The following is a 25,750-nucleotide window of genomic DNA, read 5'->3' as shown; positions in this document are numbered from 1 at the left end:
TATCCTTTACCATGGTCAGGTAATCAGCTATGTTGTATTGTCTGTTTAGGGCCAAGTAGCAATTGAGTTTGCTTTGGGTTTTTGTTGTTTCTGCCCAATATGTCAGATATTTTTCCTTTTGCTTAGCGACGATTGTGTTGGGTCAAATTCCTTGTGTTACCCTGTCACTGTCCTGGGGCTGGTTATTGTTAGTATTGTTAGTAGTTACTTCACTGAGTCCCAGGACTAGTTGACTGAGGGTATTCTTCTTAATGGTCAGCTCTTGGCATTTCAGGGCGTCGTAGTGATAGCATTGGGGGTTGCTCATTTGTAGGTGATTCCAAAATTTGGTGGCTCTTTTTTGGATAGTGATTATTAATGGATATTGGCCTAGTTCCGCCCTGCATGCATTGTTTACTGTTTTCCTTTGAGTCCGGAGGATACTTTTACAGAATTCTGCATGTAGGATCTCAATTGGGTGTTTGTCCCATTTTGCAAATTCTTGTTGTGTTAGCGGTCCCCATACCTCACTGCCATAGAGTGCAATTGGTTCAATTACTGATTTGAAAATTTTGAGCCAAATGCTAATTGGGATTTCTATTTGGATTGATTTTTTGATGGCATAGAAAGCCCTTCTTGCTTTCTCTTTCAGTTCATTCACAGCCAGTTTGAAGTTTCCCGTAGAACTGATTTTTAAGCCCAAGTATGTGTAGTTAGTGGTTTGTTCAATTTTGGTTGTTCCTACTGTGAAATTTATTTTGGGTCCCTGATGTTTGGATCTTTGCTGGAACACAAGGACTTTGGTTTTTTGGGGATTTATTGTCAGGGCCCAAGGGTTCTGCTGTAGACCCTCCTTAGTTGGTGACAGCAGAACCAGGTCGTCTGCATAGAGGAGGAATTTAACCTTGGATTCATATAGGGTGAGGCTGGGTGCTGTAGATTGTTCAAGTAGTTTTGCCAATCCATTTATGTAAATATTAAAGAGTGTCGGTGAGATTGGCGAGCCCTGCGTCACCCCCCGCCCCTGTGGGAAGTATTTTGTTTGTTTGTCTCCAATTTTAACTGCACATTTGTTGTTTGTATACATTGATTTAATTACATCATATGTTTTCCCTCCTACCCCGCTTTCGATAAGTTTCAGGAATAAACCGTCATGCCAGATGGAGTCGAAAGCCTTCTGGAAATCTACAAAGCATGCGTAGATTTTGCTTTTGTTATGGTGAACGTGTTTGTCAATTAGGGTCTGTAGGGTGAAGATATGATCGGATGTTCTATAGTTTGGCAGGAATCCAATTTGGCTTTTACTCAAGACATTGTGCTCCTCAAGGAAGTTTATAAGTCTTTTGTTTATGATGCTACAGAATACCTTCCCCAGGTTACTGTTTACACAGATGCCTCGATAGTTGTTTGGGTCGATTTTGTCCCCACTTTTGTATATGGGCGTTATGAGTCCTTTGTTCCAGATATCAGGGAAATAACCGACACTCAGAACCAAGTTGAAGAGTTTTAGGATAGCCAGTTTCATTTTGTCGTCTGTGTGTTTAATCATCTCGTTTAGTATGCCGTCTGTCCCGCAAGCTTTTCCTGGTCGCAGGTCCTTGAGTTTTTCAAGAAGTTCTTTTTCTGTTATTATGGCGTCTAGTGGGTTTTGGTTATCTTTTATGGCCATTTCTAGCTTTTCCAGTTTTTTGCATATTTGGTGTTGCTCTGGTCTTAGTGTGTTTTTCTGGTATAATTTTTCAAAGTGGTTTACCCATGTGTCCCCATTTTGAATGGCCAAATCGTCGTGTTGTTTTTTGTGTAGTGTATTCAAGTTGTCCCAGAAACAATTGGAATCAATGGATTCCTCCATGGAGCTGAGTGTGTTCTTAATATATTGCTCTTTTTTGGTTCTGTGTGTGTTTCTGTATTGTGTTAGTGTCTGACAATAAGTAAGGCGTAATTCCTCGTTTTCTGGATGTCTGTGTTTTTGGTTTGATATTTTTCTAAGTTTTTTCCTCATGTTATGGCAATCTGGGTCAAACCATTTTTCATAGTTTTTTGTTTTGGGTTTGTTCTTGCGAGCTTTCAAGTTTGCACTTGTTGCCAAATTATCAAAAATATTGTTTAGGTTAATAACTGCCCGGTTTACGCCTTCTTTATTGTGAGTGTATATGTTATCCAGAAAGGTGTCTAAGAGAGCTTGAGTTGATGCATTGCTAATTGTTTTCTGGTATTTTTCCGTGTCGTTTTTGGCCCATCTGTACGATTTTTTGGTGTTGTACAGTTTACTGGGTTGTGTTTCTATGTTGTTTGTTTCTGTCTTTTTGAGATACATAGTAATTTGACTGTGATCTGACAGTGTTGTTTGTGGTTTGACTGTGAATGCTCTGAAAGAGGATGGGTCTAAATCTGTAATCATATAGTCTATTGTGCTGCAGCCAAGAGGTGAGCAATAGGTCGATCTCCCCCTCACTCTTTCCCCTCCCTGTCCCACCCCCTCACTCTTTCCCTCCCTCACCCTCTCTCCCTCCTCACCCTCTCTCCTCCCCCCACCCCCCCTCTCTCCCCTCCCCCCTCTCTCCCCTCCCCCCACCCCCTCTCTCTCCCCCCCACCCCCCTCTCTCCCCCCCTCCCCCCCCACCCCCTCTCTCCCCCCTCCCCCCACCCCCTCTCTCCCCCCTCCCCCCACCCCCCTCTCTCCCCCCTCCCCCCACCCCTCTCTCCCCCCTCCCCCCACCCCCCCTCTCTCCCCTCCCCCCACCCCCCCTCTCTCCCCTCCCCCCACCCCCCCTCTCTCCCCTCCCCCCCCTCTCTCCCCTCCCCCCACCTCTCTCCCCTCCCCCCACCCCCTCTCTCCCCCCCCACCCCCTCTCCCCTCCCCCCACCCCCTCTCTTCCCTCCCCCCACCCCCTCTCTTCCCTCCCCCACCCCCCCTCTCTTCCCTCCCCACCCCCCCTCTCTTCCCTCCCCACCCCCGCTCTTCCCTCCCCCCACCCCCTCTCTCTTCCCTCCCCCCCACCCCCTCTCTCTCCCCTCCCCCCACCCCCTCTCTCCCCCCCACCCCCTCTCTCCCCCCCACCCCCTCTCTCTTCCCTCCCCCCACCCCCTCTCTCTCCCCCCCACCCCCTCTCTCTCCCCCCCACCCCCTCTCTCTCCCCCCCACCCCCCTCTCTCCCCTCCCCCCCACTCTCTCCCCTCCCCCCCACCCCCTCTCTCTTCCCTCCCCCACCCCCTCTCTCTTCCCTCCCCCACCCCCTCTCTTCCCTCCCCACCCCCCCTCTCTTCCCTCCCCCACCCCCCCTCTCTTCCCTCCCCCCCACCCACTCTCTCTTCCCTCCCCCCCACCCCCTCTCTCTTCCCTCCCCCCCACCCCCCTCTCTCTTCCCTCCCCCCCCCACCCCCTCTCTTCCCTCCCCCCCACCCCCTCTCTCTTCCCTCCCCCCCCACCCCCTCTCTCTTCCCTCCCCCCCACCCCCCTCTCTTCCCTCCCCCCCACCCCCTCTCTCTTCCCTCCCCCACCCCCTCTCTTCCCTCCCCCCACCCCCTCTCTCTTCCCTCCCCCACCCCCTCTCTCTTCCCTCCCCCCCACCCCCTCTCTCTTCCCTCCCCCCCACCCCTCTCTTCCCTCCCCCCACCCCTCTCTTCCCTCCCCCCCACCCCCCCTCTTCCCTCCCCCCCACCCCCCCTCTTCCCTCCCCCCCACCCCCTCTCTCTTCCCTCCCCACCCCCTCTCTCTTCCCTCCCCACCCCCTCTCTCTTCCCTCCCCCCCCCCCTCTCTCTTCCCTCCCCCCACCCCCTCTCTCTTCCCTCCCCCCACCCCCTCTCTCTTCCCTCCCCCCACCCCCTCTCTCTTCCCTCCCCCCACCCCCTCTCTCTTCCCTCCCCCCACCCCCTCTCTCTTCCCTCCCCCCACCCCCTCTCTCTTCCCTCCCCCCACCCCCTCTCTCTTCCCTCCCCACCCCCTCTCTCTTCCCTCCCCACCCCCTCTCTCTTCCCTCCCCACCCCCTCTCTCTTCCCTCCCCCACCCCCTCTCTCTTCCCTCCCCCCACCCCCTCTCTCTTCCCTCCCCCCACCCCCTCTCTCTTCCCTCCCCCCACCCCCTCTCTCTTCCCTCCCCCCACCCCCTCTCTCTTCCCTCCCCCCACCCCCTCTCTCTTCCCTCCCCCCACCCCCTCTCTCTTCCCTCCCCCCACCCCCTCTCTCTTCCCTCCCCCACCCCCTCTCTCTTCCCTCCCCCCACCCCCTCTCTCTTCCCTCCCCCCACCCCCCTCTCTCTTCCCTCCCCCACCCCCTCTCTCTTCCCTCCCCCCACCCCCTCTCTCTTCCCTCCCCCCACCCCCTCTCTCTTCCCTCCCCCCACCCTCTCTCTCTTCCCTCCCCCCACCCTCTCTCTCTTCCCTCCCCCCACCCTCTCTCTCTTCCCTCCCCCCACCCTCTCTCTCTTCCCTCCCCCCACCCCTCTCTCTCTTCCCTCCCCCCACCCTCTCTCTCTTCCCTCCCCCCACCCTCTCTCTCTTCCCTCCCCCCACCCTCTCTCTCTTCCCTCCCCCCACCCTCTCTCTCTTCCCTCCCCCCACCCTCTCTCTCTTCCCTCCCCCCACCCTCTCTCTCTTCCCTCCCCCCACCCTCTCTCTCTTCCCTCCCCCCACCCTCTCTCTCTTCCCTCCCCCCACCCTCTCTCTCTTCCCTCCCCCCACCCTCTCTCTCTTCCTCCCCCCACCCTCTCTCTCTTCCCTCCCCCCACCCTCTCTCTCTTCCCTCCCCCCACCCTCTCTCTCTTCCCTCCCCCCACCCTCTCTCTCTTCCCTCCCCCCACCCTCTCTCTCTTCCCTCCCCCCACCCTCTCTCTCTTCCCTCCCCCCACCCTCTCTCTCTTCCCTCCCCCCACCCTCTCTCTCTTCCCTCCCCCCACCCTCTCTCTCTTCCCTCCCCCCACCCTCTCTCTCTTCCCTCCCCCCACCCTCTCTCTCTTCCCTCCCCCCACCCTCTCTCTCTTCCCTCCCCCCACCCTCTCTCTCTTCCCTCCCCCCACCCTCTCTCTCTTCCCTCCCCCCACCCTCTCTCTCTTCCCTCCCCCCACCCTCTCTCTCTTCCCTCCCCCCACCCTCTCTCTCTTCCCTCCCCCCACCCTCTCTCTCTTCCCTCCCCCCACCCTCTCTCTCTTCCCTCCCCCCACCCTCTCTCTCTTCCCTCCCCCTCCCTGCCCCTCTCTCTCTTCCCTCCCCCTCCCTCTCTTCCCTCTCCCTCCCTGCCCCTCTCTCTCTTCCCTCTCCCTCCCTGCCCCTCTCTCTCTTCCCTCTCCCTCCCTGCCCCTCTCTCTCTTCCCTCTCCCTCCCTGCCCCTCTCCCTCTCCTCCCTCCCTATTTCTCTGTCTCTCTGACATCTGTTCCCCTCTGTCGCTCTCACTTTTTCTTCTGCCGTGGTGCCCGATTTGCTACTCTAGGCCCCGCCGTCCGCCCGCTCTCCGAGGCAAGGTAAGAGCCGGGCTCCGGCCCCACACTGCCAGGGATCAGCACTCGAGGAACCCGCCCGCCGCGAACAAAGACCCTCCTCACTTGTCACGGAGTTGAAGTCTCCGAAAGCGGCCACAGTGCGCCGGGCCTCTTCCCCCGCGCATTCAGGAGGCGCGGGGAAGAGAGAGAGAGAGACACAGACTGGGGCGGGGGGGGAAAAGAGTTAGACGCCGCCGCGCACCTGCTCCGCGGAGCTCCGTGCCGCCACACCAGCCTTTACTAAGATGGCGGCGGTAGCGGCGCTCGGCTGAGGCCCGCCCCTCCAGCCTTCACAAAGATGGCGGCGATCGGGGCCGCTTGTTGACTGGGGCCGGGAGGTGCCTAGCTCGGGCGTGGGTGTGGAGGAGAGGCCGAGGCTTCGAGGCCTACCTGGAAAAACGGGGAAAGGTAGGAAAATTAATGAGATTAGATAAAAGATTTAGAAAGTAATTAACTTTTTTTTAAAAACAATATGTGTTTTAAAAGCAAAATTTTTTTGAAAGACGCAGAAAGCAGGAAAAAGGAAAAGTTTGGAATCAAGATGGCGACGACTCACCTCGGTTCAGAACGATAAGGCCCGCCCACACACGCACCGATTGGTCGACCGTCAGGTCACCAAAGCGTAGGATTGGTCAATCATCCCGTCACTCGACGTAGGAGGGCCCGGCCGCACGCGCGAGCAACCCAGCGTACGATTGGTCGACCTCGAGGTCACTCTATCGCTAATGAGCGGATAATGAGATGCTAATGAGCGGAATGTTGAACGTTTTTCAGATACCGCGGGCGCGATTTTCGTCCGGCCGAAACGTAAATATGCTTACGATCGTTTCGGAACGGTAAGCTTTCTTTCGACGTAACGCACGCGTAGGTACGCTCTATAACTTTCGAGCGCATATCCGGACAGACGCACACGTGAGGACAGACAGAACGATCCGTTTATATATATAGAAGATAGATATATAGATAAGATAAGATAGATAGATTACTGCTGTAATTACAACCTTCTGCCAGTGGTGGCACTGTAGCACCTCCACTGGCAGGAGGATGTAATTACAATGTGACATGTTTACACAGGTAGTTTCCATTACAAACATGGACATAGGAATCCATAATGGGAAAGGCTGATGGGAAGAGCACACAGACACAAGATTTTTTATATATTACTAGTTGAGTCCTTGTGGCATTGCAGAATACACTCTCTACAAAACAGAAAACAGAGTGTAGGGGTTAGGGGCAGCTACTCAGACTGGCAAAAGGTGGGAATGGGAACTGGTGCTCCACAGGGATCTGTGTTGGGACCACTGCTGTTCACATTTTACATTAACGATTTGAACTCGAGAATCGCAAGTACAATTTCAAAATTTGCAGATGACACCAAATGGGGGGGTGTAGTTAATACAAAGGAAGATTGTGATAAAATACAAGACGACATTAATAAACTTGTAGAATGGGCGTTTAATTGGCAAATTAATTTCAATAGATAAACGTGAGGTGGTGCATTTTGGCAGAAGAATAAGGAGGCCACATACAGCTTGGATAATAAGAGTCTAAATGGGATAGAGGACAAAGAGATCTAGGGATACAGATGCACAAATCATTAAAGGTAGCAACACAGGTTAATAAAACCATAAAGGTTTATTTCGAGATGGATAGAAATGAAAAGCAGGGAACTCATGTTAAACTTATATAGAACCTTGGTTAGACCACATTTGGAGTACTGTGCACAGTTCTGGTCACCATATTATAAAAAGGATATAGAGGCATTTAAGGTGGTACAAAAAAGATTTACAAGGGTGATACCAGAACTGAGAGGTCATAACTATCAGGAAAGACTGAACAGTCTGGGGCTCTTTTCTCTAGAAAAGGGAAGGCTGAAAGGTGACCTGATGGCGGTCTTTAAAATGATGAAGTGGTTCGATAGGGCAGACATAGAGAAGATGCTTCCACTTGTATGGGATTCAAAAACTAGGGGGCCATAAATATAAGATAGTCACTAATAAATCCAGTAGGGAATTTAGAAGAAATTTCTTTACCCAAAGAATGTGGAATGCACTACCACAAGGAGTAGTTGAGGCAATTAGCATAGATGTATTTAAGGGGTAGCTAGGCAAGCACACGAGGGAGAAAATAGAAAGGTGTGCTGATAGGGTTAGATGAAGAGGGGTGGGAGGAAGCTTGTGTGAAGCATAACACCTGCATATACCAGTTGGGCCCAATGGCCTGTTTCTGTGCTGTAGACTTGATGTAACTCTCTCATTTGTGTTTCTGTCTTCATGTTGGTTTATCTTTTTCTTTTCTGCCCCTTTAATTCTTCTATTTGCTTCTCTCTTTTTGAGTGGGAAGTGGTGAGTGGTATGACTGGTAAAGGAGCCACGAATGGCTTTGGGCAGAATTTGGGATGGGAGTTGCAGGTAAAATGTAGCCAAAAGTGGCTCCCTTCTCCTGGTGAGTGGTCAACATGCATCCCACAACCAATAATATAAAAATAGATTATCTGGTCAATTGTCTCATTGCGGTTTATGGGACCAGCTGTGACTGTTGTGTTTCCCCATATTTTGAAAAGTACTTCATTGGCTGTGAATCGCTTTGGGACACCTTTAAAAAAAAAATGTCCTGATCTTCCCCAATCATTCATGCTTCCTCCAACTTTTCACTTCCATCATGCCCCAACCTTTCATCCTCCTCCACTCCCAACTTTAACCCTACATCTTCCTCTTTAAACTACTCAACTCCATATCCTCCGCAATCATACCTCCTCCTCCTCCTCCCCCCCCACCGCAGGCAGGTGGTGTTTAAGAAATCAAATTAGAATGAGGAAAGAAACTGCCTATCTACCTTTCTCTCTATCTCCATCTGTCTCTTGGTGTTTGAGATTACAATGTTTCACAGGTGTAAGCTATTAGCATTGATCTTTTATTAACTTAACATGCAAGATAAAATTCAACTGATTTAAAAAAAAATTGAAATATTAGAAGGATCTCTATCCTCTCCACCCATTGGGCCAGTAATTCTGGTCCCAACGCGCGAGTATGGACGGTGTACTCACGCGTGGGCCCGTTGGAAGTGCCGGATTCCAGCATGCACGGGAAACCGGCATTTCCTCTCCATCGAACTAAGGGGTTAAGAGGTCCAACGCTTCCGCGCAGGACTCTGCGCGCACGCGTTGAACTTCCTTCGTTTAGACAGGTTTGCGCGTGTGCAAGGGACTGAACTTTTTGGAAATGAAAAAAAGGAGGCGTAAGCAGTGGATTCTTGAAGGTAAGTGGTCTATTATTTAAAATTATTACATTTTTTCCACAGCTTAATTGTTTTTAAGGACTTTACAGTAAGGTAAGTTTATTCTTAGACCTGAATTAGTAAAAAAAAAAAAATTTCAAAAATTTTATTAATTGTTTTAAATAGTTTTTTAAAGTTATTTATAGTTTATTTAATTATTGGGATGTTTTTTAAAATTTTAATTAAAGTTAAACTAGTCTTTTGGGCGCCCGTACTTTTCATGAGTTTGACAGTCTTTACTATCAAACTCATGAATGAGTTTCCCCTCCCCTGATTGGCTGCAGAGTGCTCACCTGATCCCAGCCGGCACATCGCACTAACTACGCCGCTGGATCAGGTAAGCACATCGCGCCGACATCGGAACCGGGCCAGTGACAGGAAATGCAAGCAGGCCCGGGCTTCAGATGTCAGCGCGCAGGGCGAGTGCAGATCGGGGGCTTGCACGCGCGGCAAGCACCCAATCCTAATTTCTGGCCCATTCTCTTTACTCTGCCCCAGTTTCACTTTCTAAAGTTTACAGAACACAGACAATGTCTGCAACAGGTGTGTAATCAAAACAGCCCTTTCAATGTCTCATACAGCCTTTTAAAAAAATATGAATTTTACCCCAGCAAAGCTTCTGAAATTTATCCTCTAGCTTTTCTTCAAATTTTAAAATTATTTTGAACAGAAACCTTTGAGACACTTGTGGGAACTTGGTGACCACACTGACAAACTAACATAGATGCTTTTATTATTAATGCAAACAAAGGAATGTATAAAGGAAAAAAAACACAGAAAGTGTGACAACAGGAAGTCAAGTGGTGCAAACAAAATTATATAAGGGCACCAAATACAAAAGCAAACAGATGATAATAAATCATACAAGGCACTGGTGAGACTACAAAAGTGAGCAGTTTTGGGCACCCGATTATAGAAAGGCTATCCAAATCAATACATTACCAGGGACGTGAGGATGCATTCACAGATGCAGAGAATGAGTAATGTGTGACGTAGATGATTTAATATGTTGAAATTATGAAAGGGTAAATTGTGAACGTTTATCTATCTAATGATATGCGAATTGGTAGCATGTGGCATAAACACATTACTATACAAAAAGAGGTTAGACAGATTTTTCCTCAGTTATTAGGATATGGAATGATTTAAAACTGGTACTGAAGCTGGGTCAATCACAACATGAAGAATTAGCTAAACACTTGAAGATAGATATTAAAGGGTAGCAAGAAAATGGATTAAGGTTCTGGTGGGGAAGCTTGAACTAGGACAACATAGCAAAATTTCTTTGACCATGAAAAATGAAAGCACAAAAAATGAATGAGGAGAAAAAGAGGAATAAAGAACAAATAAATCAAATACAAGACAATTGGGAACAGTTTCAAAAGGTAAACAACACCAAAAAGACTCAGGATAGCAGGCAAAAAAAGACATCAATAACTACCATTATATGTTACCAAAATGCTAGTGACAGTCTGGGCATTAGTTACAGGATTAATTTACTGATGTTAGAGAAGCATTGAGTTTTAATGCAGAAAAATCTTTGTTAAAATGCACATTTAGGCTTATAGTGATTGGCATACTCGCCAAGTTACACTGGACAAGTATGGGGAGGGGAGGTAGGAAAATGAGGACAAAAACACTTGGATACTATTAAGTTACAAATTACAAGCCAATTACTTTGTAATCGATTTGAGTTAATTTGATCCATCAATCAAAGTATTATAGCACTGGAGAGGGATGATGTAGTTGAGGGGTCAAAGACAGAATCTATTTGGTTCGAATTAAGGAACAATAGAGGAGCTATTATACTAGTGGGTGTATACTATAGGCCACCAAATATTGGAAAGGAGATAGAGCAACAAATTTGCAGGCAAATTACAGAAAGATGCAAGAACTACAGAGTAGATAATGGGTACTTAAATTGTCCCAATATAAACTGGGATAGTAACAGTGTAAAGGGCAAGGGGAGGAGGAATTCCTGAAATGTGTACAAGAGAACTTTCTTGATCAGTGTGTTTCCAGCCCAATGAGGAAGGAATTAGTACTGGATCTAGTTCTAGGGAATGAAGTGGGGCAAGTGGAGCATATTTCCATGGGGGGAAGCATTTGGGGAACAGCGATCATAATATCACCAGGTGTAGAAGAGTTATGGAAAAGGACAAGGTACAGTCAAGCGTACAAATATTCAACTGGAGGAGCACCACCTTCAGCGAGTTGAAAAAGGATGTGGCCCAGGTGGATTGGAATCAAAAATTGGTAGGCAAAACAGTAATTGAACAAAGGAAGGCCTTCAAAGAGATGATTTGAGTACAGTGTAAAAACATTCCCACAAGGGGGGAAAGGAAGGAGAGCATCCAAAGCTAGAGCTCCCTGAATGATAAAAGATCTAGAGTTTAAAATGAGAGAGAGACAAACAAGCAAGCTCTCCTGTTGGAGGGCTGTTGTAGTTAGTTAATTAGCTAACTGGATTAAACTGGTTCCTGAAACAGTAGCAGAGCAGTGCTGTCTCATCTGAGTCACTAACAGTATAAACACAGGGGCCTGTGAGTGCAGCGAGCACAGAGTGAACAACTGGGAGTTTGGTAAGTGTGGGAGTTCAGTGAAGTGAAGTAGGTGCTTGCTTTTCCTAACTTCTCCCGCAGCGTGGCGGCGGACGTGAGCTGGAGCAGACCGAGGCCCGAGAGCGGGGATAAAAGCAGCAGCAGCAGACCTGCATCAACAAGAGAAAACGGCAGTGTGATGTCACAAGTAAGGCAAGTAAGTGATTGGTAGTGACTGTGGGCTAAGTTTTAAGATAACATAACTACATTTTAAAAACTAAACTTAATTTAATAAACTAAACGGGGTAAATAATTTGATTAACACTAAACTAATTAATGAAATAAATAAAATAATGGGAGAACAGGAGATGTGTTGCTGCTGCAATATGTGGGAGCTTGTGGACTTTTTTGTCGAAGGTGACTACATCTGCAGCAAGTGTCTGTGGCTCGAGGAACTTCGGCTCCGAGTTGAGGAGCTGGAGTCCGAGCTGCAAACATTGCGAGACATCGGAGGGAGAAAGTTACCTGGACCTTTTGCTCCAGGAGGCAACCACACCCCTTAGATTAAATACTTTAGAATTGACACATGGTCATGGACAGAAGGGTGTGACTGCGAGTGAGGCAGGTATGGGGATCCAGGAGGTAGTACTGCAGGAGCCTCAATCCCTGCACTTGCCCAATAGATTCGAGGTTCTTGCAACCCTTGTGGACAAGTGCGGGGAGGGCGAGCAAACTGACCACAGCACCGTGGTACAGGAAGCCGTTCCAAGTGGGGGGAGTAAAAAGGAAGGTAGTTGTAGTAGGCGACAGTATAGTTAGGGGGATAGACACTGTTCTCTGCAGCCAGGAGCGCGAGTCCCGAAGGCTACGTTGCCTAGGACATCTGCTCCGGGCTGGAGAAGAACTTGGAGTGGGAGGATCCAGTTGTCGTGGTCCACGTAGGTACCAACGACCTAGGTAGGACAAAGAAAGAGGTTCTGCCGAGAGAGAGTTTGAGCAGCTAGGGACTAAATTAAAAAGCAGAACCACAAAGGTCATCGGGGTAGATTTTCCCAAACCTGTCGGGAAGAAGGCGGGACTTCCCCTTTCGGGTTTTTTGACCCGCCTACTCCGACGTCCGGCCAATCCGCGCGATTTTCCCTTGATTGACCTTGTTGAGCCCGCCCAGCGGGCTCAGCAGGCCAATTAAGGGCCACCCGGCAACAGGTGACGTCACAGACTGAAATTTCATCTGTCAAGAGTCCTTGACAGATGAAATATCAGTGTTTCACAGCTGTTTGAAGCTGTCAAACACTGACAGTCTGAGTTCTAACATGAGTCCTTCTGCACAGACTCAGTTAGAACTCTCACCGGCACTCAAAGCTGAAGGCTGTCACTTTTGACAGATCGCAGCCATTCAGCTTTCAGTTCCGGCTGAGTGATGGGCTCCCGACGGCTACAGGAAGGAAGGCTGTTAAGGTAAGTACAGGTAAATAAAAGTTCTTTACACACTTTAGACACACCAAACACACCTACTTTTACACTCATGCACCCATCACTCACCTGAGCACCAACATCGCGACCCCTCCAACTCCTTCAATCCAACGGCCCGCCTGCTCTAACCTGGCGTGGTTTGGAGCCGTCGGGAAACCCACACGAAACCCCTCAAAATAGGGATTAGGCTAAAAACTGCCTGTTAACTACTTGTTAACAGGCAGTTAATTGGCACTAATCCCTTCCCGCCTGGTTTCGGCGGGTCCCAGTGCAGGGCGGGTACCCGCCGCCCCCGAAACCTACGTGGGACGGGGTTTTGGGTGGGATGGTGTTGGGACCCCCAAATTCGGGATTCCCCCCCCCCCCGCCACATGCCTGAAACCCCGCCTGACGGCTCCACGAAAATCTAGCCCATAATCTCTGGACTATTACCGGAGCCACGAGCAAATTGGCATAGGGTCAATAGGATCAGGGAGATGAATGCGTGGCTCAAAAATTGGTGTGGGAGAAGTGGGTTTCGATCGTGGGGCACTGGCACCGGTACTGGGGAAAGAGAGAGCTGTTCCGTTGGAACGGACTACACCTGAACCAAGCTGGGACCATAGTTCTAGCGAATCGAATAACTAGGGAGGTAGATAGGGCTTTAAACTAAATAAGGGGGGAGGGGCCCGGTGGAGAGAAATCTAGAATGCTAAAGAGAAAAGACAAGGAAGCAGTGCAAGAAAGTGATTGGGGTAAGGATAACCAGATTGTGTCAGGAAGGGACAGAGCGTACAAACAAAGGAGTGCACTAACAAATAGGATACAGGTAAGAAAAAATGGCAAAACAAATAGCACCATAGTACAAAAAATGTTAAGATGTCTAAAAATGTTAAAGACAAATTTAAAGGCACTGTATCTGAATGCACGAAGCATTTGTAATAAGGTAGATGAATTAACAGCGCAAATAGATGGAAACGGATATGATATAACTGCGATTACGGAGGCATGGCTGCAGGGTGACCAAGGCTGGGAGCTGAATATCCAAGGATATTCGATATTTAGGAAGGACAGGCAAAAAGGAAAAGGAGGTGGGGTGGCGTTGTTAGTAAAGGATGAAATCAGAGCAATAGTTGTGGTAAACCACTGTTATACCTGTCTGTATGTGTGTGTGTATTCCACTAGGTACAGGTCTGGACATGCCTCGGCTGACTCCTCCCACTATTCCAGGTATATAAGTGACTACCTCCCAGTCCCTTAGTATTCTGGACGGGTCGACCACACGAGACTAGACCTTCATTCTTTAGTTAATAAAAGCCTGGTTGTTACTCGCTTAACCGCAGTCTTTTGAGTAATTGATGGCGCATCAATAGTAAGAAAGGATATTGGCTCAGAAAATAAAGATGTAGAATCAGTCTGGGTGGAGCTAAGAAGCACCAAGTGGCAGAAAACATTGGTGGAAGTTGTCTATAGGCCTCCAAACAGTAGTGGTAATGTAGGGGATGGCATGAAACAGTAAATTAGAGATGCATGTAACAAGGGTACTACAGTAATCATGGGTGACTTTAATCTACATAGACTGGCCAAACCAAATTAGCAATAATACTGTGGAGGATGAATTCCTGGAGTGTGTACAAGATGGTTTTTTAGACCAGTATGTTTAGGAGCCAACTAGGGAACAGGCTATCCTAGATTGGGTATTGTGCAATGAGAAGGGGTTAATTAATAATCTTGTTGTGCGGGGTCCTTTAGGGAAGAGTGACCATAACATGATAGAATTCTTCATTTAAGATGGAAAGTGAAGAAGTCCAATCCGAAACTAGGGTCCTAAGTTTAAACAAAGGAAACTACGAAGGTATGAGGAGTGCATTGCCTATGATAGATTGGGGAGCTTCATTAAAAAGGCTTGACGGTGGATAGGCAATGGCTAACATTAAGGAACGAATGCATGAATTGCAAGAGTTATACATTCCTTTCTGCCGCAAAAACACAAAAGGAAAAGCGACCCAACCATGGCTAACAAAAGAAATTAAGGATAGTGTTGGATCCAAAGAGGAGTCATATAAAGTTGCCAAAAAAAGTAGCAAGCCTGAGGATTGAGAGCAGTTTAGAGTTCAGCAAAAAAGGACCAAGACATTGATTAAGAGTAAACTTGCAAGGAACATAAAAGCAGACTGTAAAAGCTTCTACAAGTATGTAAAAAGAAAAAAGATTAGTGTAGACAAATGTAAGTCCCTTACAGTCAGAAACAGGAGAATTTATAATGGGGAACAAGGAAATGGCAGAGCAATTAAACAAATACTTTGGTTCTGTCTTCACAAGGATGTGAGAAGGAGGAATTAAAGGAAATTAGCATTAGTAAAAAAAAGTGCTGGAAAATTTAATGGGACTGAAAGCCCGATAATCTGCATCCCAGAGTAGTAAAAGAGGTAGCCATGGAAATAGTGGATGCATTGGTTATCATCTTCCAAAATTCTATAGATTATGGAACAGTTCCTGCAGATTGGAGGGTGGCAAATGTAACCCCACTATTTAAAAAGAGAGAGAAAACATGGAACTACAGACTGGTTAGCCCAACATCAGTAGTAGGGAAAATGCTAGAGTCGATTATAAAGGATGTGATAACAGGACACTTGGAAAATATCAACAGGATTAGACAAAATCAACATGGATTTATGAAAGGGAAATCATGTTTGACAAACCTACTAGAGTTTTTTGAGGATGTAACTGGTAGAATAGATAAGGGAGAACCAGTGGATGTGGTGTATTTGGATTTTCTGAAGGCCTTTGATAAAGTCCCACATAAGAAGTTAGTGTGCAAAATTAAAGCACATGGGATTGGGGGTAATATACTGGCATGGATTGAAAATTGGTTAACAGAGAGTAGGAATAAATGGATCTTTTTCAGGGTGGCAGGTGGTGACTAGTGGGGTACCGCAGGGATCAGTGCTTGGGCTCCAGCTATTCACAATATATATCAATGATTTGGATGAGGGAACTGTGGTAAACCACTTTTATCGTTCACTATCGTTACACTATGGTTATCACTGTTTACACTGTTGTATCACTACACAAGGTTACCTCTTGCCATGCTGTTATACCTGGGCTGACCACAGCTGACTCCGCCCATGGCTCCGCCTGCTTGCCCAGGTATAAAGGTGGTCGACTGGCTGGTATTCCTCCTTGTTGGATCCGATCACCCACGAGGCCGTGGGCTCTGTTATTTAGCCAATAAAAACCTATAGTTACTAACTTAACTCGTCGCTTTTCATGAACTGAATTGATAGGTATATCAATTTTATTGGCTAAATTTTGAAATGTCTGTACCGGAGCAGCCAAACGACCAGCCAAACGGCCAGCTACAACAGCCCCAGCAGCCGGCCTGGCTGCGAGCCCTCCGACCGCCGTACCTGGATCTAAACCCACAGGCTGCGAATTCAGCCCTCGACTTCGAACACTGGCTGAGCTGCTTCGAAGCCTACCTGGGAGAATCCGGCGTGCCTCCGGTATCCAAACTAAGAGTTCTGACCGCCCAGGTGAGCCCTAAAGTATTTGTACTCATCCGGGACATTGCTACATACGAGGACGCCCTCAACCTGCTAAAAGAGCAGTACCGGAGCCCTGTAAACTCAATGTACGCCAGGCATCTCCTAAGATCCCGCTCGCAACAGCCAGGAGAGTCGGTTGATGATTTCTTACGGGCGCTGCAAATACTCGGCAGGGACTGTGACTTTAAAGCCGTAACAGCTGCAGAACATACCGATGGAAATATCCGCGATGCCTTCGTGAAAGGCCTTCGGTCAGACTACTCATGGCAAAGACTGCTGGAATCAAAAGGACCTCGACCTGAAAACAGCTGCTATCCTCGCCCGCTCCTTGGAAGTGGCCCATCGGGACCTCGAGGCGTACTCCAGGTACTGTGCTGCGCGACCCTGGGACTCGGGCCCGACTCCGGCCGCAATACCCCTCGCACCGCCGCCCCTGGGGCCTACCACAGCGTCGGTGTCCCGGAACCGATCGGGACCGCCACCCCCGGTACCGGCTGCGACATTGGAGCCCCGCGATCGGGCCGCCGGCTGCTTCTTCTGTGGCCAGGCTGAACACCCGAGGGCGCGCTGCCCTGCAAGAAACGCGACCTGCTCCGACTGCCACAAGAAAGGCCACTTCGCGAAGGCCTGCAGGGGGAAAGCCACAGACGCCAGCAGTGCCTCATGCGAGTTGTGGGGGCGGCCATCTTTCATCAAGGCCACAGATGCCAGCATCACCTCGTGTGAGTCGTGGGGGCGGCCATCTTTGATCAAGGCCACCGACGCCGGCAGTGCCTCATGTGAGTTGTGGGGGCGGCCATCTTCTCCGCCATTTTGTTCAACGTCGTGGGCGCCGCCATTTTGTTCACCACACTCGACCGCCACCTTGTCTCCAGACCCGACCACCGCCTCACCCGCAGACTACAGCAGCTCACTCAGCCATACACTAGCCTCTGTCACACTTGACCAAGCTCGCCCGCATCACCTGTCCAAGTCCATGATGGACATCAAAGTAAACGGCCACGCCACGACCTGCCTGTTCGACAGCGGAAGCACGGAGAGTTTCATCCATCCAGACACGGTGAGCCGCTACTCCCTCACTGTCCGGCCAACGCGCAACCGGATCTCGATGGCGTCTAGGTCCCATTCAACAGACATCAGCGGCTACTGTGTTGTGACCCTGTCGGTTAGGGGCACGGAGTATAAAAATTTTAAACTTCTCGTCCTGCCCCAGCTCTGCGCTGCCGTCCTACTAGGGCTGGATTTCCAATGCCACCTCCAAAGTGTCACCTTGGCATACGGTGGATCCCTCCCCCCCCTCACAGTCTACAACCAGCAATTGCTAAACCGCCCACCGCGTACCACCTGCGGCCTATCCACCCTCAAAGTCCCGCCCCCCTCCCTGTTCGCTAACCTCACCCGCGACTGTAAACCCGTCGCTACCAAGAGCAGGCGGTACAGCGCCGGGGACAGAGCTTTTATTAGCTCCGAGGTGCAGCGACTCCTGAAGGAGGGCATCATCGAGGGAAGCAACAGCCCCTGGCGTGCCCAGGTCATAGTCGTTAAGACCGGCGATAAACACCGCCTGGTCATCGACTACAGCCAAACCATAAACCGGTACACCCAGCTGGACGCATACCCCCTTCCCCGCATATCTGATATGGTCAATCAGATTGCACAGTACCAGGTATTCTCTACCATCGACCTTAAGTCGGCCTATCACCAACTCCCTATCCGCCCTGAGGACCGCCAGTATACCGCCTTCAAGGCGAATGGCCGGCTCTACCACTTCCTTAGGGTTCCCTTCGGCGTCACCAACGGGGTTTCGGTCTTCCAAAGGGAGATGGACCGGATGGTTGACCAGAACGGGCTGCATGCCACGTTCCCTTATCTAGATAACGTCACCATCTGCGGCCGCGACCAGCAGGACCATGATGTTAATCTGGAGAAATTCCTCCGTACGGCCCAACGGCTGAACCTCACCTACAATAAGGAGAAATGTGTGTTTAACACCTCGCGCCTTGCCATCCTCGGCTGCGTAGTAGAGAACGGAGTCATCGGCCCCGACCCCGAAAGAATGCGCCCCCTCATGGAGCTTCCCCTCCCCCACTGTCCAAAGGCGCTGAAGAGAACCCTGGGGCTCTTCGCTTACTATGCCCAATGGGTGCCGAATTATGCGGACAAAGCCAGACCCCTCATGAAGTCCACCTCCTTCCCCCTGACAGCAGAAGCATGCGCAGCCTTCTCCCTCAAAGGGAGACATTGCTAAGGCCACAATGCACGCGGTGGATGAGTCTATCCCTTTCCAAGTGGAGAGCGATGCATCCGACTTCGCCCTAGCTGCAACCCTTAACCAGGCGGGGAGACCTGTGGCCTTCTTCTCAAGGACCCTCCAGGGCCCTGAGATCCGACACTCTTCTGTCGAGAAGGAGGCCCAGGCGATCGTGGAGGCAGTACGACGCTGGAGGCATTACCTGGCAGGCAAACGATTTACCCTCCTCACCGACCAGCGTTCGGTCGCTTTTATGTTTAATAACAAGCTGAGGGGCAAAATCAAGAACGACAAGATCTTGAGGTGGAGAATTGAGCTCTCCACCTACGATTACGATATCTTGTACCGGCCTGGTAAACTGAACGAACCCCCAGATGCTCTATCACAAAGTACATGCACCAACGCGCAAATTGATAGACTGCAGACCCTCCACAACGACCTCTGCCACCCCGGGGTCACCAGACTTTACCACTTCATTAAGGCCCGCAACCTGCCCTACTCCATCGAGGAGGTCAGGACCATGACCAGGAACTGCCAAACCTGTGCCGAATGCAAACCGCATTTCTATAGGCCGGACAGAGCAAGCCTGATCAAGGCCACCCGCCCCTTCGAGCGCTTGAGCATCGATTTTTAAGGGGCCCCTCCCGTCCTCTGACCGTAATGTGTACTTCCTCAACATTATTGACGAGTACTCCCATTTCCCCTTTGCCTTCCCCTGCCCAGACATGACCAGTACCACGGTCATCAAATGCCTGAACGACCTCTTCGCCTTGTTCGGGTTCCCGAACTATATACATAGCGACCGGGGCTCATCCTTCATGAGCGAGGAACTTCGCCAGTTCCTACTAGCGAGAGGTATTGCTGCAAGCAGGACCACCAGCTACAACCCCCGAGGGAACGGCCAGGTGGAAAGAGAGAACGCGACAGTCTGGAAGGCCGTTCTCTTAGCCTTAAAGTCTAAGGGCCTCCCAACCTCTCGCTGGCAGGAAGTCCTCCCGGCAGCGCTGCATTCCATCCGGTCACTGCTTTGCACTGCCATTAACGCCACCCCCCATGAACGAATGTTTGTTTTCCCCAGGAAGTCGACTACGGGAATCTCGCTGCCAACATGGCTGACTTCTCTGGGGCCCGTCTTGCTGCGGAAGCACGTGAGGGCCCATAAAACGGACCCCCTGGTCGAGAGGGTGGACCTCCTGCACGTCAACCCCCAGTACGCCTATGTGGCATACCCAGACGGGCGGGAGGACACAGTCTCCTTACGAGACCTCGCACCCTCGGGCACCCCTGAGACACCACCGTTACCCCCCACCACTCCCCCAAATCCAGCCCCGGTAGACGGCATGCCGGAACCCCATGAGCCTTCGCCGACCACGCAGACACCAGCCTTAACTTCGAATACTACACCTCCGCCGCTGCTGCTGCGCCGATCAGAAAGGCTTACGAGGCCTCCGGATAGACTGACATACCCGAACTGGTAGTACACTTCACCCCGCCGGACTCAAATTTAAACAAGGGGTGAATGTGGTAAACCACTTTTATCGTTACACTATGGTTATCACTGTTTACACTGTTGTATCACTACACAAGGTTACCTCTTGCCACGCTGTTATACCTGGGCTGACCACAGCTGGCTCCGCCTGCTTGCCCAGGTATAAAGGTGGTCGACTGGCTGGTATTCCTCCTTGTTGGATCCGATCACCCACGAGGGTGGGCTCTGTTATTTAGCCAATAAAAACCTATAGTTACTAACTTAACTCGTCGCTTTTCATGAACTGAATTGATAGGTATATCAGGAACCAAATGTAATATTCCCAAGTTTGCTGACGACATGAAACTAGGTGAGATTGTGAGGAGGATGCAAAGAGGTTTCAAGGCGATTTAGACAAGTTGAGTGAGTGGGCAAATACATGGCAGATGCAGTATAACGTGGATAAATGTGAAGTTATCCACTTCGGTAGGAAAAACAGAAAGGCAGAGTATTATTTAAATGGTGACAGATTGGGAAATGTTGATGTACAAAGGGACCTGGGTGTCCTTGTACACCAGTCACTGAAAGCAAGCAAGCAGTTAGGAAGGCAAATGGTATGTTGGCCTTCATTGCAAGAGGATTTGAGTACAGGAACAAGGATGTCTTACTACAGTTGGGGCCTTGGTGAGACCACACCTGGAGTACTGTGTGCAGTTTTGGTCTCCTTACCTAAGAAAGGATATACTTGCCATAGAGGGAGTGCAGTGAAGGTTCACCAGACTGATTCCTGGGATGGCAGGACTGTCGTATGAGGAAAGATTGAGTTAACTAGGCCTGTATTCACTAGAGTTTAGAAGAATGAGAGGGGATCTCATTGAAACGTATAAAATTCTGACAGGGCTAGACAGACTGGATGCAGGGAGGATGTTTCCCCTGGCTGGGGGGGTCTAGAATGAGGGGGTCACAGTCTCAGGATACAGGGTTGGCCATTTAGGACTGAGATGAGGAGAAATTTCTTCACTCGGAGGGTGGTGAACCTGTGGAATTCTCTACCACAGAAGGCTGTGGAGGCCAAGTCACTGAATATATTTAAGAAGGAGATAGATAGATTTCTAGACACAAAAGACATCAAGAGGTATGGGGAGAGAGCAGGAATATGGTATTGAGATAGAGGATCAGCCATGATCATACTGAATGGCCTACTCCTGCTCCTATTTTTCTATGTTTCTAAGAAGCCTATGACAAATGTAAGGTTCATAATACAGTAGAGGACCAAGCTGAATATAGAAAGTACAGAGGAAATGTAAAAAAGGAAATAAGAGTGCAAAACAGATTAACGGCTAAGATAAAAATCTTTTATAAACATATAAATAGTATAAAAGGATAGTCAAAGGAAGGGTGGGTTCAATTAGGGACCAAAAAAGGAGATATTCTTGTGGAGGCAGAGGGCATAGCTAAGGTACTAAATAAGTACTTGGCATTTGTTTTCAATACTGAAGAGGATGCTGCCAATGTAGCAGTAAAAGAGGTAGTAGTGATATTGGATAGGATAAAAATAGATTAAGAGGAGGTACTTAAAAGGTTGGCAGCCCTCAAAGTAGAAGTCACCCGGTCCAGATGGGATGCATCCTAGGTTGCTGATGGAAGCAAGGGTTGAAATTGCAGAGGCTCTGGCCACTATCTTCCAATCCTCCTTAGATATGAGGATGGTGCCAGAGGACTGAAAATGTTACACCCCTGTATAAAAAGAGGGATAAACCCAGCAACTACAAGCCAGTCAGCTTAACATTAGAGGTGGAGACAACAATCCTGGACAAAACTAACTGGCATTTGGAAAAGTATGACATTTACATTTAACTGTTACACAATGGGAAAAGGCGGCTGCAACCACAGGGTTTCAGTGTTATTTGATTATTCTGAAATATTGTTTTTTGTTTAAGCTTAGCGATTCGGCAGATGGCAAGTTTCTAATAAATGAAAGTCAGCAAGGATTTGTTAAAGGCAAATCATATTTGACTAACTTGATTGAGTTCTTTGTTGAGGTAACAGAGAAGGTTGATGAGGGTAGTGTGGCTGATGTTGCGTATATGGACTTTCAAAAGGTGTTTGACAAAATACATTTCAGACTGGAGAGAAGTATACAGCGGCGTTCCCCTGGAGTCAGTATTGGGACCATTGCGTTTTGATATATATTAATGATCTGGACTTGGGCATCATTTCAAAGTTTGCAGGTGACATGAAACTTGGAAATGTAGAAGAGATTTATCACAATGGTACCAGAGATGAGGGAGAGTTATGTGGAGACTGGAGAAGCAGATGTTGTTCTCTTTAGAGCAGAGAAGGTTAAGAGATTTGACAGGTGTTCAAAATCATAAAGGGCTTTGATAGATTCTCCTCATTTACTCTGTCTCCAGTGGAAGACGTGTCAGTAACCAGAGGACGCAGATTTAAGGTGATTGGCAAAAGAACTAGAGGCGTCACGAGGAAACTTATTTTTAAACAAGTGAGTTGTTGCTATCTGGAATGAATTGCCTGAGGGGGCAGTGGAAGCAGATTCAAAAGTTAACTTTGAAAGGGGAATTGGATGGGGAAAAAATTTGCAGGGTTCTGGGGAAAGAGCAAGAGAGTGGAACTATTTGGATAGCTCTGCCAAAGAACCAGGACAGGCAGGATGAGCCGAATGGCCGCCTTCTGTGCTGTATTATCCTATCCTTGGTAGTCTCAGGTGACAGAGACCTTCCATTCCAGATTGAAGGTTTAAGTGATGAATATCAAAGACGTAAAAAATCACGTCTATCCATACTTTTACTTGCATTTAACACTTTACTCAATGACGGATAATAAATACAGGGGGGGGGGAGGGAGACAAGAAAAGGAAGCGAGTACTAAAGTAGATATTCCTCGCCAAGGAAAACCTGTGCTGCATTTCACTGACAAAGTAGTCACGACTGAGTTTGGCTACAATTCAAACATACAACACAATTCAGTAAAGCATCACAAAATACGTCATTTCGGCACGTTTGAGATTTATTTCCAATTTACATTTAACTGTTACACAATGGGAAAAGGTGGCTGCAACCACAGGGTTTCAGTGTTATTTGATTATTCTGAAATATTGTTTTTTGTTTAAGCTTAGCGATTCGGCAGATGGCAAGTTTCTTTGCCACCACAATATGGACTAACAAAGACCGTCAAAACAGGGTGCTGAACCGCTTTGCATACGTGAAACCCAAGGAGGGACTGAATCGAGGACAGCGGCTAATCCTAAAATCTGGGCTGGATTCTTCTCTGAACTCGTTTCAATCATCCCCACCCCCCATCCCTCCCCCTCTTTCACAAAAAAAGTTAACGCATTGATTTCAATAAACACACTACCTAACTGGCAATAAAAGGAGGTTGCATTACTTTATTTTCGTGGTGGAGAGGAGAAATTAAGAAAAAGGGAACTCAGCTCAGTTAAGAGGTTAGCACCAACCTCCGCGAGGTTCCCTTCCCTCCACCCCCAACCGCTCCGCCTTCAACGCACACACCAAGCTGGCTTGTGGCGAGCGTCTGTGCGTTTCACTATTCACACCCACAATGCTCGCGGAAAAAAGCTACCCATCCGGGATTAACAAACCGAGGAAATAGGGTAAAAAGGGGGAAATTTAAAATCAATAAGTAATAATAGAAAAATCAAATAAATGGAAAACAATTAATCAAAATATGGTGAAAGGAACCCCACTACCACAAAACTACTATTGGGGGAGGAGGGGGGGGGGGAAGAAACAACAAACAGCTTTTTTTCAACTGCAGAAGAAACCAAAGAAAAAATACCCCATTTACTCCATAAACATAATAGTTTGGGTTTCTCGTTTTTATTTGGGGTACAAGGGGGTTACTAAGGTATAAAATTCCCAAAGGAAGGACATTTTTCCCAAGACTGCCCCCCACCATCCCTCGCGGGTTTACCCCCTTCGTTGCGGTACTAGCGCACGTCCGCCATTAGAGAGCGACCGAAACAATACGTGAGGGGGATTAAAAAGGGAAAATTAGAGGCGGGACAAGTGAAACTTTACTCAATTAACCTTTATTTTCACGGATGGAATCCTAAAGCTGCCTTTTACATGTTTTGACCCCAAAACCGGTGTAACAATTCAAGAAAAAAAAGGTTAAAGCAGGCATGGTTAATATCACATCTTACCCGATTTCCCAGAGATCCACACCGACCGCACTCGTTCCAGTCCCGGGCTAGACTTGAAGTCACTCTAACTTGATAATCCAAGTCCCGCCTTTGGCACACGCTGGTTGGTCAATTGCTCGTTCTTCGCGTGTGAAAAGCAGTAGCGCGACGCCTGTGTGGCTGCGCGCTTTGTCAATCTCTGTGACGGCATCGCCTTTCCGTCATCACATTAGGTTGCGGCGCAGTTACAGCACATTGCTTATGATTCTCGGCTGCAGAGGGCGCTGTGTGATTGGCAGGGAAATGAGTGGAGATCTATCAAAAGCAAATAACTGATCAATTTAATTTTTTTTAAAGTCACACGGAAAATAAATTTGATGGACTATGTTTTTTTTTTAAGGGGGAGTGTAAAAAAATGTTTTTTTCCAACAGTCTGAACGGAACTGGCAAACGGAGGCAATGATTGATGGGAATTGTGGTTCAAATGGAAATTCCTTTTTAAAGAGCCATTGCTAACGGCGGCGAGAGGAGAAAGCCTCAAAGTCCACGATGTAATGCGCGGCCTCAACTGTCAGTGTTTTGTATGACGTCATTCAGATTCAAGCGGTTGGAGGCTGAGCTGCGGGAACCATTTTGAGTGTGAATGTGGGTAGTGGTGTTACTGTCACTTCTCTCCAAAAAAACAGATTCCTTTTAAGATTTCAAAGTTTTCTGATAATCGGCTTCACGTAGTTGTCGGAAATGCAGTCAAATCAGATTAACCGAAATTTGAAGCAAGTGCAATTAGAGAACAGCCGTAATTCTTCAGCGAAAAGAGACTATAACACGGCGAATCTGGAAGGAACCATGACTGGCGAAGGTGAAGCGCTGACAGTAGACATCAAAAATTTCCGCAGGCCGGGAGAGAAGACGTACACTCAACGATGTAGGCTCTTCGTTGGTAATTTACCGACTGATATCACGGAAGAAGATTTCAAGAAACTGTTCCGGAAATATGGGGAGCCGTCCGAGGTTTTTATCAACCGGGACCGCGGGTTCGGCTTCATTCGGTTGGTGAGTTGAGCATGTGTTCGCTCAATCCTAGGCGCCATGTTTTTCCACACAGCTTCAATCTCTGATTCAGATGCTGGATCAAAATTGAAGTTTTTTTTTAACCCAGTTAATTCAAATATGGGAATTAAAAATGCATTTGCACCCTAGACCTCAAATCTGGTCATTCTTTGCTGAATGTATTTTATATATTTTTTTGAAATTGCGTAATTAATATTTCGATAAACTTCCTGGGTGTTTTACAATTATCAGCCGAGATGTTTAGCGCCGCTGATGGTTTTGGCTGAGACGCAGTTTTTATGGACTAAAAGATCGCCGCAAATGCTTTTGTTTTGTTGATGAATATTTGTACTGAGTACTTACTGTATTATGTCTTCAGAATTTAAGTTGTATAGGAAAAGTGAGATGCCCTTGTGGCATGTTTTAGCATTGAGGCGGCTGCAGTACTTTTGTCGCGTTTGCCAATATTGAGTAGAAAAATTCAAAAATTGAGGCTTCCAAACCGCTGTAAACACGCCGTTGGCAGTCGTATTACAAAGCTTTTCTGT

The 25,750-nt window shown here is 48.3% G+C and overlaps 2 protein-coding genes across 6 annotated transcripts in view; one reads left to right on the top strand and one right to left on the bottom strand.

Moving 5' to 3' along the window:
* The window catches only part of zmym2 (zinc finger, MYM-type 2), a 170,926-nt gene extending 146,462 nt beyond the window's left edge, over window positions 1-24,464 (bottom strand). Inside the window, exon 1 of the mRNA XM_085999145.1 lies at window positions 24,174-24,464. The gene's annotated coding sequence lies outside the window, so the exon portion shown is untranslated. The remainder of the gene's footprint in view (window positions 1-24,173) is intronic.
* Window positions 24,465-24,551: 87 nt separating this feature from the next.
* LOC147111847 (paraspeckle component 1-like) overlaps window positions 24,552-25,750 on the top strand; it is a 116,378-nt gene continuing 115,179 nt past the window's right edge. For all 5 annotated transcript variants that reach the window (XM_085999152.1, XM_085999153.1, XM_085999150.1 and 2 more), the window contains exon 1: window positions 24,552-25,205. In XM_085999152.1, coding sequence (XP_085855278.1) covers window positions 24,894-25,205 — 312 coding nt within the window. In that variant the 5' untranslated portion in view covers window positions 24,552-24,893. The remainder of the gene's footprint in view (window positions 25,206-25,750) is intronic.

This window comes from Somniosus microcephalus, chromosome 10 (genome assembly GCF_052327205.1).
Source record: "Somniosus microcephalus isolate GS21.2 chromosome 10, FLI_Smic_1.0, whole genome shotgun sequence".
NCBI lineage: Eukaryota > Metazoa > Chordata > Chondrichthyes > Squaliformes > Somniosidae > Somniosus > Somniosus microcephalus.
Note: the sequence above shows the minus strand (reverse complement) of the source record. Positions and strands in the feature narration are given on the sequence as shown.